Consider the following 17,946-nt stretch of genomic DNA (forward strand, 5'->3'; position numbering starts at 1 on the left):
TTGGAAGTATACTTGTAACTTTTTGTTGAACATTAAGTACCTAATTTTTTTTATTTTCTATTACTAGAATTTTCTAATATTAAATATAAATAGAACAAAATTCGTATCTTCGAAGGAAAGGATATGAAAAAAAATATACATAAGTTAAATTCAAGTACATAGCAAAAATTGTACTTTTATGAAAAGCTGTTATAAACAGTATACAATAAATATTAATGATAAAATGAAGTCTTAGCCATTTTGGTCTCATTAATTCTCTATCATGGAATTTTTAAATTAAGCATTATTCATTTTATGGATATTATCTTATTGAAACAAACAAAATAAATTCTATAGTATTTTCACGTAATTTTTGTGATAGGATAAACTCTCTAATATTTAAATATATTCTGGAATACCCTTCCTCATATAAAATTTATGAATTTAAATTTTATCCCTTGAATTGAAAGTTATATACAAACTATTTAAATGTTAAATAAATATATAAATCTACTAAATAGTGTGATTTTTTAAATCTAAGACAATTGTAGATAATATAAAGGTTTTAAAAGACTATTATAAATATTTCGTCAATGATTTCCAAAGAGTTCTGCATTTTCTTCTGTATCCATAGATTGATATCCTTGCTGTAAGATAAAGTATTCTATACTAACAATATATGTTTATCAATTTGAATATATAGATTTTTATACATACACGTCTTTGATGATTATTATAACATTCTTCTAATAATTCAGTTTCCCAGTCATCTTCCTCTTCTTCACCAGGATCAAAATTATACATTGGCATAAGTCTATGTCTTAAACGTTCCAATTTTCTTTTCCTTGAGATAATTATCACCTTTAAAAGTATTATACATTGTTAAAACATCTATATTTTATCAAATATTATGCAATCATCTAACTTTGTTTTTAATAATAAAAGAAGTTACTTTTAATAGGAGAAGCTACAAACTAATAAAATTTTAAATGTAAATTACAACATTAACTGACCAACAAACTTAAACTATACTACAAAAAGGTAATAATACCTAATGTAGAAACATTTATCCAAGTATTATAATTTGCTGAATATTTTATACTTTTTTTTTTGTTTCTGCAAATGAAAGTTAAAAGATTAAGATTTAAATACAAAAGTGATATCGCTACCCATACCACAGCTGATAATACAATAACAAAGACCACTACACCAAGTGGTACAAAAATGTATTCTATTCCATCAGGTGGGCCAAATTCATCAAAAATTTCTGTTGTTGTAGATACATATGTATTGGTACTTGAAGCTTCAAATGAAATTAGTGTATTATTAGGCAATGATGTTATAGGTTTAGAAACATTCCACAATCCATTTTCTTCTGTAGAATTCATATATGCTTCAGATATTTCACTGGATGTATTAATCGCCATGGTGGTAGTGTAATTTTTAATGCTGTCAAGTAGTATTCCAGATGTTATAGAATTTGTAACACTTGTTGAGTTCATCTCATTCATTGCTGTTAATTACAAAATTGTATTCAACCTTTTGTGAGATATAACTCTAAATATATTGGAAAAGAACTCGTTAATATCAACATTATTTATATTTTATCCTACAGAAATTGAAATTTTTCAAAGCATACACTTTCTATTGTCACTCGTTTTACTTTGTTGTATGAAATATAGTGAACATAATGTACAAGGAGCATAACAGTAAATATTGTTTGTTATTAATGTATCAATACACATATATATATGTGTGTGTACAACATCGACATATCAATATATCATTATATGAGACACTATAATTCTATGTGCTTTGAATAGACATAGTAGACAAGTACATCACTTTTTATTTCACGATATCCGCGATTATAAAATATAAACCGTTTGAAATGAAAATCACTTTCATCGATTTAACTTCGTAAACGAGTGAACAATTATTCATTTTGATCAATTTTCGTGTTATACTATCAGTAAAATGCAATAAGAATTTTGTTCCATTAATGATGTCGACTTAATATTTGTGCACTTTTTCCGCAAATTTTGTTTTCTCTTAACAATTCATTGATCACTCGTGACAAAAATATTAAAATATGTTTAAGATATAATTATGTGTTTTCATCTTTCTTATGACTGATTTGTCGAAATAAATATTCTTTCCCTGATTCATTGATTCTACAAATAGACCATAGTTCTGTTCGGGACATGATATTCATCCCTTACACAAAAGCAAATGTTTCTGTAATTGTGTTTTCTCTTTTAGTTTTAACATTTCATTTCAATATCGCAAATCGCAATACAGTTTTCTTTCATAGATACACTATATGTATGTTGTATAACTTGTTATGAAAGCGTATGTGCCAAACTATAACGAAATGAACCATACTATCTATCGATGTCTTATCGAGATATTTTTTCATATCGATTTTAATATCTTTCGTAATATCGTAATGTATGAAATAGTTGAATAATTTGAATTTTTTATTTAAATTGGATATTTATACGTAGAAATACATAAATTTCGAGTGATTTGTTAAAATTATAAATGTCATATATGTCATTGATAATTTGTACATTTATTTACACAATTCAGATTATTTACTTACTTTATAAACGCATAGTTACAATAAGCAATAGCAATTTTTATTTTATAAGTAAACATTTATTTATTTAGTATTTTTAAATTAAAAATAAATTAATAATTATATATGTACAAATTCTTAATAAATAAGGTTTCATATAAGATGAACAATTATTTTTATTATAAAATTTTTAATATTTTTTTACATGTTTACAAATACTTTATATATAAATATTATTTTATACACCAAAAACATAGAAGATCGTCAGAATTATTTCCAATCTTAATTTGGAAAAATGATAGAAATTACAGATCTAACAATTCTTATTAGAGCATAAATAAGTAAATGAATCAACCACAATTTTTTTCTGTTCACTGTAACTATTTAATCTAATAGTAAAATTAAATTACATATACAAATATGCTGAAACATAAATTCAATTAGTAGCTTATTATTTTTAATGACAAGATTTAGATTTTTTTATATGTTACATAATTAATGAAACAGCTTCCTTTTCCATTTAACATAAATTAATTGATTTTATAAACCTTATATTTTTTCATCTGAATATCTCGATTGTCACTTATTACAGTGGATAAAGATATTTCTAGTACAATTTAAATAGTTCACAAATGATACTACAATATTTATTTAGAAAAATATATTTTTGGGAAATTACATAAAGTAGGATAATTGTCTTTTTACATATGAAATTCATAACTTCCTCCTTTATTAATTTACCAATAGTAAGAATTATTTATGTAAAAAGTTCAACAATATCTCTTTATATTAGTACTAGACCCTACAATAATAACAAAAGTATTCAACACTTTTTATACTAAAGAACAACAGATCTACAATGAAATGTATATTTTACATAAACGTAGATTTACATAGAAAAGATAGATAAAAAGTTATGAATTGAAAAGTTTAGCAAGAAAATGGGACAATAAAAGTTATTTTACTAATATTAAAAAGTGGAAATCCTTCTTGTGATCAATATAGGGAATAGAAAGTCAAAACACAAATTATAATACATAATAAATTTTGAAGATATAAACACTGAAAGAAATTAATGTTTTACTTTCTATGTCCATGTGTGACGCAAAAAAAGTTGAATTTATATAATTTACACACAATCGTTACAATAAATAGTTTTCATTGCTTTAACAGTGTTCAAAATATATTATAACTTTTATAGTGCTTATACTATAAAATCATCTGTATTTGCAATTAGTTCCTAAATCTTAATTATATTAAGTTTTGTTCGTTGCCATATATCTGTACTCTGTTTCGTTTTCATACAATTTTTTTCAACTTGTTTTCAATAAGTAAGAGAACTGCACGAAACAAGAAATCAGTCGTTATCAGTTGATAAAATAATATTTATAACTTTATATTCATTTAGTATATAGTGAAGTCATTGCACAAGGAAATTACATTATTTAAATAAATTATTCATATAAAGGAAGAAACAACAAGTGCAAATAATTATTATTTGTTATTTTGTACTGCCGAAATTTTTGGTAAACGTTTTAAACGTTGAACTTAATACAAAGTTAACTATATTTTCCATGAATTCAGAATTACGAAAGTGCAAAAAGTTTCATTTAATTAAATGTTATAAATTCATTATTAATAATCTTCATTATCACATATTGTACTTCATTATTTAAATCTTTGTAAATTTTCTTGAAAATTCTTTTTTAATTATGATGAACTAGAAGGAAAATCTTGTGTTATTCATTTTCATGATATTGTTTCCAGCAGTTCTTTTGTAGTACAGATCTACCAACATACAAAGATTTAGGAATCTTTTTAAGTCTCAATAAAGGTACATAATGTGAAATCCAACAACACGATATTATATGCTCATTGCATAATTAAAAAGCCATCACCTGCGATGGATTTGTACAATCTCCTATTGTCATTCTATACATAGCCATCTCTGTTATTCCGTGGTAATGAACAAAAGCTGCTGCAATTACTAACACGTGGAAGATTTGATGACTCTGAAACTGGATAGTATGGTAATTTAGAAATTCATGAAATTGATGACTAGCAAGTACACTTAAAAGAACAAAAATAAATATTTACCCAAATATCGAACTTGCCGGGGAAAAATCGTTCAGGTACTCTTAATGCATAAAACATTGCACCTAATATATACAAACATCCCATTAATATTAACCATCCAAGAGATGCCTGACTAATTGCCTTAAACCAACCCTCTGCAATAGCATAATGTACTGCTGGTATTACCTAAAGAGAAAAATGTAATATCTTAATTATGGTGTATTATTTAATACAATTTATCATTTCTAACAAGTTGTTTGTCACAGGAATGTAATATAGCACGCACTACTCACTCCACTAAGACCAAATCCCATAAAAACGCCTGCCCTTAATGGCCTGTAACTTGGTTCACCAAATCGTTCCCACAATGATACGACGATACTCGTTACACCAAGTATTACAACTACTGATAAATAAATAAGCTTAGGTTGATAATCACAGTAAAAACCATAGTAAAGCCATGGTACAAAACTACCCATAATTAACATAGCTATTCCACAGTAATCTAATTTTGAAAACAACTTTCCAACACATTCACTGTGGCAGTGTACAGTATGAAAGGCAAATGACATTCCTAGACATATAATAGCACCGGCAAAGAAGGTACCAAATACCAATTTTTCTTCCAATTGTATTTCTATAGGAGGTTGTGTTATAAAGAAGATAGCAATACCAATAAATGCCACACATCCTATGGAAAAAATGAAACATATTAATCTCCTAGAAAAATCATTGAAGAAGCAAATTTAAATATCTTCCAGGAAAAATATTAAATTTTACCAAGTAAATGAGTCCAAATATTTCCTGTCTCTGTATGAATTCGAAATATACTTTTAAAACAAGCATAAAAAGATGGTAAAGGTGGTCTGTGACCAGCATGTAAGAAATCATTATCCTGCAACCACTTTGGAAGATTTCTGAAATGACATTGCTTCCAGGATGCTTCCCAAACCTTTAAAAAGTAGACAGTTAATATTGTAAATAAAAAATTATTTACTAATTCGTAACATAAAGATACAAACATATAACTTTTAGATACCTTACGAACAAATTCTTCTGCTTGTTCTGCAGCATTATGTGCTAATGCACCAAGATCAATTTCATCACTTAACACACCAGCTTTTAACACTTCTGTCATCTGTAAAAGGAAACACTAAAATCTATGATCTGATTCCTTTTTTGACTAATGCATGATATGGGATAACCTATTGACAAGTATTGCTAGTAATTAGAATTATGATTATATACCTCACAATCCAGAAGATGATCATCTTCAGGAGTTGAAGGTAATGGACAACCAACTCCATCTTCTTCTTCTGCTAAACAGCTTGCATCGTCATCTTCCAATAGCTCTTTAACTTCATGTAAGCCTGGTATTTCACTGTTTAATAACACGCGTTCGCTCCATGGGATTCTATGCCGAATCTCTGATTCTGGTATCACACTATCATCACTCCTTTTGTCTTCCACAATAACATCCTCATATTGTGACATGTTGTGGAATTTTAATTACTAATTTCTAAAACATATAAGTGATCACAAAGATAAATGTTATGATTTAAATATTAATGTCAAATTTGCATGTTTAGAATAATATAAAATCGAAAAATGATATTGCGCATTAATAAACGTTAATACACAATATTAAATAGAAAGCGATTTACCCTGTAATTACATGTATTAAGAAATTATAAATTTCCCGATAATAAATATATTTATTTCGAGATTATTTCAATTTAATTATAGGACTCGATTAAAAAATAAAACATAATATAATAATTAAGTTCTTAAATTAATGGGTTCACGAAAATAGAAATCAATTAATTTATTCAGCTTCGCACTATTAACTGACTATATAGTTCGATTTTTAAAAAAGCTAATAAGTAATTGCCAAGGTCATGACTTCTTATCAGAGTGAATTACATAAATGTACACATATGATGATTATTGCGAAATGGCAATAAATAATAATTTAGTTAACATGTAAAAGTTAAATGACAACTATGTATACATATTTCCAAATAGAAATTAGGAATTATATCGAAATGTCATAATCATTGTGCGTATGATCATTATATAATAAAAAAACCACTTATATTCAATACATATTTGAAAACTGTAATTTTATAATAAACGAGAAACCACAACAGAAGAAATAAATTTCACAAATACGTAGTACAAAGTTCAATTAACAGATTGAATAGAAGATATTGCATTTGATATGCCAACATACCCGTTATATGACAATTCTTCAAAACTGTTACATTGACGCCATAGATATTTAAAGTTTTCCAATAGTAAATAAATTGAAATAATTCAAAACATGTTTCATGAGAGATATAGATGATTTTTACGCAAGTACTAATTTTGGTTGTTCATCGTTACGACAATAGACGGAAATACCCGAATACTACATAGATACCACGTGTCAACATATACATATGTACAATTGTCAGTAGTCAGTAGCGATATCCACTTTGCGACTATAATTTACTATCTATTAAACATGTGCGTAAATTGTACAACTACATTATGTGTTAAGAAATTCATCAAGGCGAAATAGATATTAATATATTTACATTCGTTTTCAATTAAAATTTCTATTATAAAATTTAATTCGATTAATTATTTTTAAAATATATTACTTTAATATGAAGACTTATTTTTAGTATAAAATTAATTAAAGAACTTAACAAGATAATGAAATTTCTTATTTAAGTAAACTTATGTATCCTTAATTAAAAAATACAATAAGCTATGTCAGATAAGTACACAAAAGAATTACATATGACGCATATGAATTCATCGTTTGTTTTTATCTGTGATAATTATCCATAGGAATAATTAAAATAATAAATGTAAATATATATCTACTTACTATAAAAGTATGTTTTTAAAAAATATGTTAGCATCTTTATTTAAGATGAAAGTGTATTTATAAAAATAGGAAATAAACATTTACGTATAAATATAATTATTAACTAAACTAAAAATATACTGAATACTAGAATAGTGCATATAATGAAACATATATGTACATATGATTATTCTAGATTCTAGAGTAATGATCGCACTCACGATCATATAAGCAAATCTCGACACTTGCTAGGGAAAAACCACCCAAAAATTGAGTCGTGTCTAGTCGTGAAAAATCAACATGGACAGTCAACAAAGTTCGCGTTTTTGCGAAACAGATAGAGATGAGTAGAGTGTCTCTATCTTTGTCTGAAATATTAATCGCATGTCACGCATGCGCAGAAAGGAGATTTTCTTGTCTTCCATGTTGATTTTCTGCGATTCAATTTTCGGATTGCTTTTCCTAGGCTTCGGTACATGAGTGTCAGGTATCGAGATCTGTTTATATGATCGTGAATATCGAGATCAAAAATCATAATTAATGTTAATGTCATAGATTAGTAGTGAGCAATGGGTTATGTGAAACATAACCTCAAAAAGGTTACGCACTGATAACAGACTAAAAATGATAAAACATATGCTATTTCATAGCTATAGATTATTTAATAAAAATTTATATATTTAAAGTGCTTACATCAAAATGTTTAAATAGTATTATTTATTACTTGTCATAAAAAATTATATTCATTAAAAAATATATTAAAATTGTAAAATCAGAGTACTATATTATTGTAATGATCTATTAAAAAGTTGATAAAGAATCAACATTTTTTGATATTCAATACTTTAATAGTTTTAATATAGTTTAATATTAAAATATAGTAATTATTGTAATGTAATATTTAACTTATATAAATAAATATATTTAAAAAATGTTGTTAGAAACTGGATTATTGACAAAATTTATATATATTGCAATTGTGGTTACAAATTATTGGTAAGTTCACCTAAATTATTTTTTAGTAACAAATGAAGTTGCTTAATTTCTGTTACTTTGTACATATAATTGATTAAATACCTTTGCAGGATAATTTCTATATTGACTGTATTTATAAATAAAACTCTTTTATCCAGTAATACTATAAATTTGGATGCACCTCTTTTTATAACATGGTGCCAATGTATAGTATCTTTAGTTATGTGTGTAATTCTTAGTAATTTATCAAAATGGTTCCCAAAATATATTAAATTTCCAATTGGTAATCCATATACCAAAGAAACCCTTAGAAAGGTAAATTATAATTTTTTGATAATAATTATACCTTTGCTATTCTCTATATATTTATAGGTATTACCATTGTCTCTCCTATTTACTGGAATGATTGCAACCAACAACTTATGTTTAAAATATGTTGACGTTTCATTTTATTACACAGGACGTTCACTAACAACTGTATTTAATGTTATTTTCACATACCTTATGCTAGGTAAGAACTTCTGAAAATAAAACAATTTGGGCAAGTATAATAACTTATAAAAATTTTACAGGTCAAAAGACTTCCATAAATTGTATTGCATGCTGTGCATTTATTGTTATTGGATTCTGGCTTGGTGTGGATCAAGAACACATTGCTGGTTCTCTATCTGTTCTGGGAACAATTTTTGGTGTACTAGGATCGTTAACTCTTTCTTTATATTCCATTCACATGAAACAAGTTCTTCCTACATTAAATCAAGATATTTGGTTACTCTCTTATTGTAACAATGCATATAGTGTCATTATATTTATTCCATTAATGTTAGCGAATGGAGAACATATTACAGTGTACAATTATGATAAGATTGGATCTTCATATTTTTGGTTGGCTATGATTGTTGGTGGTATTTGTGGATTTGCTATTGGTTTTGCTACAGCACTTCAAATAAAAGTAACATCTCCTTTAACACACAATATTAGCGGAACTGCTAAAGCTTGTGCACAAACAGTTTTAGCAACTTATTGGTTTGATGAAAAGAAATCATTCATGTGGTGGATAAGTAACTTTGTTGTACTTAGTGCTAGTGCAATGTATGCTAGATTGAGACAACTTGATATAAGTAGAGAATACAAAGAAGAAAAGCAGCAATTGCAAGGTGACAAAATGTGAATGAATTTATCATTTAAACATTTCATATTCAGATCATATATATAACATAGATTACATTTTATTGTATAAGATTTATATAAAAATAGTTAAGAAAATAAAATTAATTATTTTTATAAAACAGTATAAATTATTTTTCATTCCATTTATTTTATAAAATTATCTAATCTTAATTAGGATTAGAATTCAGAACATCATAAAAGATCTCACTTTATTATATATAAATATACGAAATATATAAACATATTTAATAAAAAAAAAGTATAAATGAATAAATTATTAAAATCTTGATGCAAGGCCACCTCCACGACTATCTGAATGACTTGACATTAGATCTTTCCTTTTTATGATTGCATTCACGCTTTTTAATACTGAATCAGTCTTTAATTGTGGTGCTGGTACTATTAAGTTTAATTGATTTCGCATTAATGTATCTATAGAATGTTTTGGATCATTTTCTATCACAAATCCATCTGATGAAAAATAATACCTAAACAATAAATTGTGGTTAAGAAATAACATTTCCACTTTTATATTATAAAAGATAAAATCTATTTTCTACCTTGGATATTCAATAGCTTCAGAAACATTTAATTGACGCACTATAATACTGTACAATAATTGTCCAATAATTAATGTATCATCAGTTCCAAACACTCCTCTTAATCCACATAATGCTTTTTCATTATGAAAGATTATGGGAACAAGCATAGATAAGGTATTATTGGTATCAGCTTTATCTAGCAGGAAGCCAACAGTTGACATATATCCAAGACCAAATGGTGCACCAAGTCCACTGTAAGAAGTGTACATGTATATCACTAAATTTATTCAACGAAATATATTAAATCAATATAATACTAACGTTATAATACAAACATAAGTATCTTCCCAATCCATTGCAACAACTCCAGTATATCTTTCTTCTTCAACTAAAATTATTACGGTATGAAATCAACATTGCTGTAAAACGTATTTATATATATTTTAAAATGAAAACAGTGAAATATAACAAACCATGTTGTTTTAATTGTAATGGTATTGATACTGAATTTATTAATGTTTTAGCTACTTGTATATCTGCTCCTACTATGGATGCATTATCAGTAGATATGTTAAGATCTTCCAGTGCTGCAATCATTGATTTTAATAATGACATATGTGGAGGATAATATATTACATGTTTATAAAAGCTTGACTTTTTTGCTATATATACATCAGGTTTATAATTTACTAACTGTGGAAGTAGCTTTGATAGTTTAATTCTATCATGTAGAAGCTTTTGTGAAAAAGTTCCATTGTATAATACTAAAAAAGAAACAAGTAAGTAAATGTATTAGAAAATATTAATATAAAAATTTTAATTTAGTTATAATAATGATAAAATTACTGTACCATTAGTTCCTTCCAGTCCTACAGCATTTAACAAATTGCTAAGATCGTGTAACTTTAGTATATCTCCTGCACTAATGTGCCCATATAAAATTTCATAATCAATATTTTTTGATACTTCACTTGCTAGCTCCTTTGATACAACAAATCCTTCTTTGGCTAAAGATACAGAAGGTTTAACAATTTCACTCCATGGTAGTTTACCTTTTAATGTATGTGCATATTCTAATCCTCTTAATACTGCTGGTATACGTATTCCATTTTGTAAAAAATTGTCTAACATACAATACAAATAATGTAAGATCTGAAATATTTTTTAAAATATTATTCAAATACATACCTTTAATTGTATTATTAGCAAAATCAATAATAATTGGTTCCGTCTGTTCTTTATGATTATATAACATCATATAACCACCTCTAAAATAATAATTATAAATTATTATAATTATTAATAAAATTACATATATAACTTACCCACCCAGACCAGTCTTATGTGGAGCAACTACTGTCATACAAATAGTAGCTGCTATAGCTGCATCTATTGCATTACCACCTTTCCGTAATATTTTGGTTCCAATTTGTGAACAATTTGTATAATCTGTTGCAACAGCACCATGTACACCAGCAGTATTCTGAAATAATATAACATTACACATAACATCTATAGTTTGTTGTATGATATGTTTTTTATATTAATTTAAGTACCTGTGGGCTCCCATCAGCATATAATATTTGTAAAATTAATGTTGTTGTAATAGAAATTGTCAAAATGGTGAAACAGCTTATAATGAATTTTAAACCATCTCCACAATACATAGTTAATGTGTATTTGTAACTTCTACTTTTTGTTAAAGGACATTCTTCTCCAGAGCCTTTAAAAATTAAAATAATATATGATAGGATTTCTTACAACATACTGTGTTAAGTAACACAGTAATAATAATTAAAACAGTAATAATAAGATACTTTTGTAATATGTTTCAAAATTTTTGTGTGTATAAAGATACAAGAAAATTTTATACTTAATGAAATTATTGTGAGAAATAACAAATGAAGGTTAAGATAAATGTAGTTTAAAAGGTGACTGCTAAGAATAATTACTATTTATAGTAAACATTAATTTTTATTTAATATCAAACTATGTAAGTACATGTAAAAAATGTAGTAATCAAAGCAATAAACATTGTGTTTCACATTTCTTTCGAAAAATATCACATGCTCGTAAATAAATGCTAATGAGCGTAATAAGGTTACGTATAAATAAAATTTTTCGAATGTTTATAATAACAATAAGAAAACAAATGAAATAAATGGTACTTACAAGAATTATTATAGCGCATCATAAATACATGAATTAATTCGAATACTGATTAAGAAGAATTAAATGTACGTGAAATTGTTTAATGGTATGCAGACAATGTATCTATATCATATTATAGACAGTGTATACTTTTCTCTAACTGTAAATTTAACTGATTTTTTGTACTGTAAGAATAATGGAATATAATCGAAAGTATTTTAAAACACTTATTCATATTACTGCTACATTAAAAAGTTTGTTTAATTACATGCTTATGTTATTTAACAAAAAATTGTGTCTATTGCTTTATTCCTAAATAAAGAAAAGGAACAAAATTTATATAAAAAATAATTAGTCTTATTTTTTGCCAGAATATTCTACGCAGAAACAATTTGTTATATTATATACATATGTATATTACATTTAATATTTTTCTTTGAAATAAAATACAAAATATAAATAAAAATGTCCATTGATATAGCAGAAATGTTAAAAGAACCAAGAATGATAAAAGTATGTGCACCAATGGTTAGATACAGCAAGTAAGTGATAATAAACATTACTGTATTTGTAGTATTTTTTCAGTATATGAAAATAAAAAAATAATATAAATATTAACAGATTACAGTTTCGAACTTTAGTAAGACAGTATGATTGTGATATATGTTTTACACCTATGATCTTAGCTGATTCATTTGTACAATCTGAAAAAGCCAGAGATAATGAGTTTTCAACTAATAATGGGGATAAGCCATTAGTTGTTCAATTTGCTGCTAAAAATGTATATGACTTTCTTAATGCAACAGAACTGGTCGCCCCGTAAGTTCATCCAAAATGTTAAGACTAATATCTGATAATCAATATTGGTTTGTATGCCTAATGAATTATTTTTCTATAGATATTGTAATGGAGTTGACTTAAATTGTGGGTGCCCTCAGCGTTGGGCATTAAAAGATGGGTATGGAGCTGACTTACTTAAGAAACCAGATCTTGTAAAAGATTTAATATATCAAGTGAGAAATCGTATTCCATATCCTTTCACTGTGTCTGTAAAGATTAGATTATTGAAGGATATTCAAAAAACTATTGATTTCTGTAGAATTCTTGAAAAAGCAGGTGCTTCATTTCTTACTGTTCATGCTAGAACTCCAGAAATGAGATGTGAACCAATTGATCTATATAATTTAAAATTAGTAAGAGACAGTGTGAAGTTACCTCTCATTGCTAATGGAGATGTAAAAAGTTTAGAAAGTGCAGAAAAGCTCTATAAAGAAAGTAATTGTGATGCAGTGATGTCTGCAAGAGGGATTTTAACAAATCCAGCTCTTTTTTCTGGACATTCAGTTACACCTCTTAATTGTGTACAAGATTGGCTTGATATTACATCAACTATACCAACTCAATTTATATGTTTTCATCATCACCTTGTATTTATGTTAGAAAAAATCCTCCCCAAAAAAAGTAGGTTGTTTTTTAACAATCTACAAAATAAAGTAGCTGTTCTGGAATTTTTGGAAGATACTTATGGCATAAAACCCAACATCATACCCGAATTATTTGATCTTACTAAATGCACCTTTAACATTTCAAATAAAAAATGTAATAAAGACATTATAAAGGATGATGATGACTTTAATACGAATTTTTTGGGAAACATATTTGCAGAACTGTAATTTTATTTATTTATATTCTTAAATACATAAGGAATATTTTTATAATTATACTGCTATGTAATGTTTTTGTATATAAAGAAATTAGTGACGTAATCATGAAACAAAATAATTAATATTATTATTTAAAAAATTTATATATAATATATGTGATATCTATATGAATCAACAACAGATTTAATTCTGATAAATTTAACTTTAAACATTTTTTCTTTAAACATTTCGTACTTGAGATTTAAATGCAGTGGTGCGGTACCAGCTTTCAATAATGGACGATAGGTGTGCTAGAATCTAAGGTAGAGAGTAGAATGAACTGTATCACTTGTATAACCGCGAAACTTGTAAAGTTTGTTATTGTCATTGCTTATTAGTTATTAGTTCAAGAAATGAAATGTGGAAAGTAATAATTTTACAGAGTAATGATATTACGAAATAAAGTACACTGAAATTTGAAAATGACATATCTTATTTCAAAATGGTAAGTTTTTATAAAATTGGTTAAAAATTCTTTTATCAAAATTACTTTAGATTTTATTGAAAAATGATATATTAAAATTACAAAATTAGTAATAATTAATGTACTAGTATAATCTTAATGCTCTTTTTCTCAATTTTCAAAAACATGTTCGTGCTTATTATTGTCATTGTTATTAGATTTAATTTTATTGTACCCTATATAACAAATTTTTATTTTGTTTTTATTAATCTTATGTTTATTGTATATAAGAATCGATCTTTGGCACCCAGTAAAAATGGCAAACGCCCATTATTATTTGATATATCCAATAATGTGGCAGTGCGTCAGGTTGTGTCACCAGTTCAACAAACTAAAAAAAAGGTTTGCCGTAATGTCAAAAATGTACAAATACCAGAATACAAAGCAGTTGCTCTTTCTGCTAATGATGTGCAAGCTACCCATGAAGTAATTTCTGAACATGTAAGTATTATACATTAAATAGTAATCATTAATAACAATCCTATAATAACATAATATCTACAAAAAAAATTATAATTGGACTTATAGGAAGAACGTATGAAAAAGATCTTTAGTAAACCGTTTAAGATACCAATTCCTGGTTATCAATTATCTGGTCGTGCATTAGGGATACGTTTATCTGGTCCCCGTAGACCTTTACATGATCCTGAGGAAGCTAATGCGCTTGTTGTTTATTCACCTCCTGAATTATCTGAACATGAAAAATTGAAAATAGATCAGTAAGTATAAATATTTTGTTTATTTTATAATTACTAATTTTTATCAACAATTTTTTATAATAGTTCATTTATATTTCAGATCTAAACAACTTGTACATGTAGTAGTGGATCCTCTATTATGTAATATTTTAAGACCTCATCAAAGAGAAGGTGTAAAGTTTATGTATGAATGTGTAACAGGAAAACGTATTGAAGGTGCCTATGGGTGTATTATGGCAGATGAAATGGGTCTTGGAAAAACTTTACAATGTATAACTCTGTTATGGACTCTATTAAAACAAGGTAAAATAATATTATTTTATGCATTATATACAATATGTAATTACGTTAATTGCTAATTACGTTAATTACATAATTGTATTTTGTAGGACCCGAAGCTAAACCACTTATAGAGAAAGCTATTATTGTTGCACCAAGTTCATTAGTTAAAAATTGGTATAATGAGATCTTTAAATGGTTGAAAAATAGAGTTCAACCACTAGCCATTGATGGTGGAAACAAAGCAGATATCGACACAAAACTTACTGGATTTATGAAAACTTACGGCCGCAGGTGTATAAATCCTATTCTGATAATCAGTTATGAAACTTTTCGCTTACACGCACAAGTTCTTCATCAAGATGAAGTTGGACTCGTATTATGTGATGAGGGACATCGTCTAAAAAATTCTGAAAATCAAACATATCAAGCGCTTATAAATTTAAAGGCTAAAAGAAGAGTACTACTCAGTGGAACACCTATCCAGAATGATCTTTTAGAATATTTCTCTCTTGTACATTTTGTTAATCAAGGATTATTGGGAACTGCACAAGTATGTTAATTAATATGTTTAGAAAATTTAAAATATTTTTCAAATATTTCAACGAGAATATTAATGTCATATTAAAATTTCATTTGTTAGGAATTTCGAAAAAAATTCGAGATACCAATTTTACGTGGTCAAGATGCAGCTGCAACAGATACTGAACGTAAACTCGCTCAGGAACGTTTAGCGGAATTAGTAAGCATTGTGAATAAATGTCTTATTAGACGCACTAGTGCCTTACTTTCGAAATATTTACCTTTAAAATATGAATTAGTGGTGTGTATAAGAATGGGAAAACTACAAACTGACCTTTATAACAGCTTTATACAAAGCGATAGTGTTAGAAAATCAATGGAAGGTTTGTTGTTTATAAATTCGTTATTATTTAAAATACTTGAAATCTCTATATTTAATTAATGTCTATTTTTTCGTTATAGAAAATTCCGCCAATTCTAAAAAAGGAAAAAGTTTTTCAACACTTGCAGCAATTACACTGTTGAAAAAATTATGTTGTCATCCCGATTTGGTATATGATAAAATATTGGAAAAATCTGATGGATTTGAAAACGCTGCAAAATTAATGCCTTCAAATTACAGCACAAAGTACATAATATTAAAATTATTTTATAATACTGACCTAAATTTACCACTATTTTATAGTATTGATCTTTATAATTTTATTTCTAGAGAAATCATGCCAGAATTATCCGGAAAGCTAATGGTATTAGATTGTCTCTTAGCTTCTATTAAAACAACGACGAATGATAAAATTGTATTGGTATCTAATTATACACAAACTCTCGATCTGTTTGAGAAACTGTGTCATAAACGTTGTTATAACTATGTTAGATTAGACGGCACTATGACTATTAAAAAAAGATCAAAAGTAGTAGAAAAATTTAATGATCCAAATAGCAATGACTTTATTTTTATGCTCAGCTCCAAAGCTGGGGGCTGTGGATTAAATCTTATTGGTGCAAATCGACTTGTCATGTTCGATCCTGACTGGAATCCTGCAAATGATGATCAAGCTATGGCAAGAGTTTGGAGGGATGGTCAGAAAAAACTTTGTTTCATATATCGTTTTCTTTGTGTACGTAAAAGAAAGATTTTACAACAATTTTTGATTTTTTAGAAATCAACATTTATATTATCATTTAAATATGTTATAGACTGGTACTATTGAGGAAAAAATTTTTCAAAGGCAAGCGCATAAAAAAGCATTAAGTTCTACAGTCGTAGATCAGGAAGAAGACGTTGCAAGACATTTTACATTAAATGATTTACGAGATTTATTTAAATTAGAAGAAAATACTATATCAGATACTCACGCTAAGTAAGCTTAACATTATGAAAAATTATGAATGTCTATATGAATAGTTATTAGTTAAGTATATTTATTACACGTACTTTAGGTTCAAATGTAAAAGGTGCGTCAATGGTATAGAAGTAAAAGGACCACCCGAACAATCTGACTGTAATTCAGATTTGTCAGATTGGAGGCACATCTATAATCCACGACCTTTACCAGATATACCATTACGACAATGCTGGTCATGTGGAATTTCTTTTGTTTTCTGTCATCGATCGCATGAACAAGTTAAATAAGATTACGATTTTTAACTATTTGCACATACCTTAATAATTGGGGCGACATTTTTTATATTATCAATGTTTCATATACTTCTGTACAAAAGTTGTTAAGACGAAGTTTATATAAACAAATTCATAACAAGCATTGTGTATTTGTTTAATAATAGAAATTACATTGTATGTTGAGTATATTGAAGTTAGTTTGTACGGACAAATAATTAATATATTATTATAAATATTTTATAGAACAGGAAAAAAATGTAATTTAATTGTATAAAAATTGCACAAATTGATTAATATGTAAAATAAATTTTTGTTTATGAAAGATTATT

The 17,946-nt window shown here is 26.7% G+C and overlaps 5 protein-coding genes across 15 annotated transcripts; 2 read left to right on the plus strand and 3 right to left on the minus strand.

Moving 5' to 3' along the window:
- Nucleotides 1-144: 144 nt before the first annotated feature.
- On the minus strand, nucleotides 145-2,373 carry LOC122575955 (uncharacterized protein C3orf18-like). 4 transcript variants are annotated; one of them, XM_043745512.1, is made up of 4 exons: nucleotides 1,619-2,371; nucleotides 1,149-1,536; nucleotides 697-840; nucleotides 145-626 (listed from the first exon to the last, which is right to left on the minus strand). In XM_043745512.1, exons 2-4 carry the CDS (start codon nucleotides 1,488-1,490, stop codon nucleotides 570-572), a joined length of 543 nt encoding a protein of 180 aa, XP_043601447.1. In that variant the 5' UTR covers nucleotides 1,491-1,536; nucleotides 1,619-2,371; the 3' UTR covers nucleotides 145-569. The 4 variants fall into 4 exon arrangements, with proteins under 4 accessions (XP_043601447.1, XP_043601448.1, XP_043601446.1 ...); XM_043745513.1 differs by having other exon boundaries at nucleotides 1,155-2,370; XM_043745511.1 differs by having other exon boundaries at nucleotides 1,149-2,370.
- A 345-nt stretch (nucleotides 2,374-2,718) lies between these two features.
- Nucleotides 2,719-8,254, minus strand: LOC122575951 (adiponectin receptor protein). 3 transcript variants are annotated; one of them, XM_043745506.1, is made up of 7 exons: nucleotides 7,515-8,254; nucleotides 5,885-6,155; nucleotides 5,676-5,774; nucleotides 5,417-5,588; nucleotides 4,930-5,327; nucleotides 4,658-4,822; nucleotides 2,719-4,578 (listed from the first exon to the last, which is right to left on the minus strand). In XM_043745506.1, the coding sequence occupies exons 2-7, from the start codon at nucleotides 6,128-6,130 to the stop codon at nucleotides 4,444-4,446; spliced, it is 1,215 nt and encodes a 404-aa protein (XP_043601441.1). In that variant the 5' UTR covers nucleotides 6,131-6,155; nucleotides 7,515-8,254; the 3' UTR covers nucleotides 2,719-4,443. The 3 variants fall into 3 exon arrangements, with proteins under 3 accessions (XP_043601441.1, XP_043601439.1, XP_043601440.1); XM_043745504.1 differs by lacking the exon at nucleotides 7,515-8,254 and adding an exon at nucleotides 6,870-7,038; XM_043745505.1 differs by lacking the exon at nucleotides 7,515-8,254 and adding an exon at nucleotides 6,301-6,756.
- Nucleotides 8,255-8,350: 96 nt separating this feature from the next.
- Nucleotides 8,351-9,757, plus strand: LOC122575953 (GDP-fucose transporter 1). The gene is made up of 4 exons (XM_043745508.1): nucleotides 8,351-8,489; nucleotides 8,579-8,783; nucleotides 8,841-8,979; nucleotides 9,041-9,757. Exons 1-4 carry the CDS (start codon nucleotides 8,425-8,427, stop codon nucleotides 9,637-9,639), a joined length of 1,008 nt encoding a protein of 335 aa, XP_043601443.1. The 5' UTR covers nucleotides 8,351-8,424; the 3' UTR covers nucleotides 9,640-9,757.
- Nucleotides 9,758-9,766: 9 nt separating this feature from the next.
- On the minus strand, nucleotides 9,767-12,524 carry LOC122575950 (glutathione hydrolase 7-like). Of its 5 annotated transcripts, none has more exons than XM_043745499.1 (9): nucleotides 12,353-12,524; nucleotides 11,737-11,903; nucleotides 11,506-11,663; nucleotides 11,369-11,448; nucleotides 11,032-11,304; nucleotides 10,654-10,944; nucleotides 10,502-10,568; nucleotides 10,199-10,432; nucleotides 9,767-10,126 (listed from the first exon to the last, which is right to left on the minus strand). In XM_043745499.1, the coding sequence occupies exons 1-9, from the start codon at nucleotides 12,372-12,374 to the stop codon at nucleotides 9,916-9,918; spliced, it is 1,503 nt and encodes a 500-aa protein (XP_043601434.1). In that variant the 5' UTR covers nucleotides 12,375-12,524; the 3' UTR covers nucleotides 9,767-9,915. The 5 variants fall into 5 exon arrangements, with proteins under 5 accessions (XP_043601434.1, XP_043601433.1, XP_043601435.1 ...); XM_043745498.1 differs by having other exon boundaries at nucleotides 12,182-12,463; XM_043745500.1 differs by having other exon boundaries at nucleotides 12,133-12,461.
- Nucleotides 12,525-12,648: 124 nt separating this feature from the next.
- LOC122575946 (DNA repair and recombination protein RAD54-like) lies at nucleotides 12,649-17,938 on the plus strand. Of its 2 annotated transcripts, XM_043745486.1 has the most exons (12): nucleotides 12,649-12,873; nucleotides 12,953-13,150; nucleotides 13,230-13,344; nucleotides 14,729-14,938; nucleotides 15,026-15,216; nucleotides 15,296-15,498; nucleotides 15,585-16,027; nucleotides 16,118-16,379; nucleotides 16,459-16,624; nucleotides 16,709-17,114; nucleotides 17,194-17,357; nucleotides 17,437-17,938. In XM_043745486.1, exons 1-12 carry the CDS (start codon nucleotides 12,797-12,799, stop codon nucleotides 17,627-17,629), a joined length of 2,628 nt encoding a protein of 875 aa, XP_043601421.1. In that variant the 5' UTR covers nucleotides 12,649-12,796; the 3' UTR covers nucleotides 17,630-17,938. The 2 variants fall into 2 exon arrangements, with proteins under 2 accessions (XP_043601421.1, XP_043601420.1); XM_043745485.1 differs by lacking the exons at nucleotides 12,649-12,873; nucleotides 12,953-13,150; nucleotides 13,230-13,344 and adding an exon at nucleotides 14,048-14,479 and having other exon boundaries at nucleotides 17,437-17,936.
- Nucleotides 17,939-17,946: the final 8 nt, after the last annotated feature.

This window comes from Bombus pyrosoma, linkage group LG15 (genome assembly GCF_014825855.1).
Source record: "Bombus pyrosoma isolate SC7728 linkage group LG15, ASM1482585v1, whole genome shotgun sequence".
Taxonomy (NCBI): Eukaryota; Metazoa; Arthropoda; class Insecta; order Hymenoptera; family Apidae; genus Bombus; species Bombus pyrosoma.

What these genes read in the sequence shown, in the direction of transcription:
- LOC122575955 (XM_043745512.1), bottom strand. Translation starts at nt 1,490, where the DNA reads ATGAATGAGATGAACTCAACAAGTGTTACAAATTCTATAACATCTGGA. An exon ending in TATTATCAGCTGTGGTATGG is followed by an intron (nt 841 to 1,148) that starts GTAGCGATATCA and finishes ATACTTTTAAAG; the next exon opens with GTGATAATTATCTCAAGGAA. An exon ending in ATAATAATCATCAAAGACGT is followed by an intron (nt 627 to 696) that starts GTATGTATAAAA and finishes TTTATCTTACAG; the next exon opens with CAAGGATATCAATCTATGGA.
- LOC122575951 (XM_043745506.1), bottom strand. Translation starts at nt 6,130, where the DNA reads ATGTCACAATATGAGGATGTTATTGTGGAAGACAAAAGGAGTGATGAT. An exon ending in TGGGATTTGGTCTTAGTGGA is followed by an intron (nt 4,823 to 4,929) that starts GTGAGTAGTGCG and finishes TTTTCTCTTTAG; the next exon opens with GTAATACCAGCAGTACATTA. An exon ending in CCGGCAAGTTCGATATTTGG is followed by an intron (nt 4,579 to 4,657) that starts GTAAATATTTAT and finishes CATACTATCCAG; the next exon opens with TTTCAGAGTCATCAAATCTT.
- LOC122575953 (XM_043745508.1), top strand. Translation starts at nt 8,425, where the DNA reads ATGTTGTTAGAAACTGGATTATTGACAAAATTTATATATATTGCAATT. An exon ending in ATTGTGGTTACAAATTATTG is followed by an intron (nt 8,490 to 8,578) that starts GTAAGTTCACCT and finishes ATACCTTTGCAG; the next exon opens with GATAATTTCTATATTGACTG. An exon ending in CCAAAGAAACCCTTAGAAAG is followed by an intron (nt 8,784 to 8,840) that starts GTAAATTATAAT and finishes ATATATTTATAG; the next exon opens with GTATTACCATTGTCTCTCCT.
- LOC122575950 (XM_043745498.1), bottom strand. Translation starts at nt 12,215, where the DNA reads ATGTTTATTGCTTTGATTACTACATTTTTTACAT. An exon ending in ATGCTGATGGGAGCCCACAG is followed by an intron (nt 11,664 to 11,736) that starts GTACTTAAATTA and finishes ATATTATTTCAG; the next exon opens with AATACTGCTGGTGTACATGG. An exon ending in AGGACTGGAAGGAACTAATG is followed by an intron (nt 10,945 to 11,031) that starts GTACAGTAATTT and finishes TTTCTTTTTTAG; the next exon opens with TATTATACAATGGAACTTTT.
- LOC122575946 (XM_043745486.1), top strand. Translation starts at nt 12,797, where the DNA reads ATGTCCATTGATATAGCAGAAATGTTAAAAGAACCAAGAATGATAAAA. An exon ending in GCAACAGAACTGGTCGCCCC is followed by an intron (nt 13,151 to 13,229) that starts GTAAGTTCATCC and finishes ATTTTTCTATAG; the next exon opens with ATATTGTAATGGAGTTGACT. An exon ending in ATGGACTCTATTAAAACAAG is followed by an intron (nt 15,499 to 15,584) that starts GTAAAATAATAT and finishes TGTATTTTGTAG; the next exon opens with GACCCGAAGCTAAACCACTT.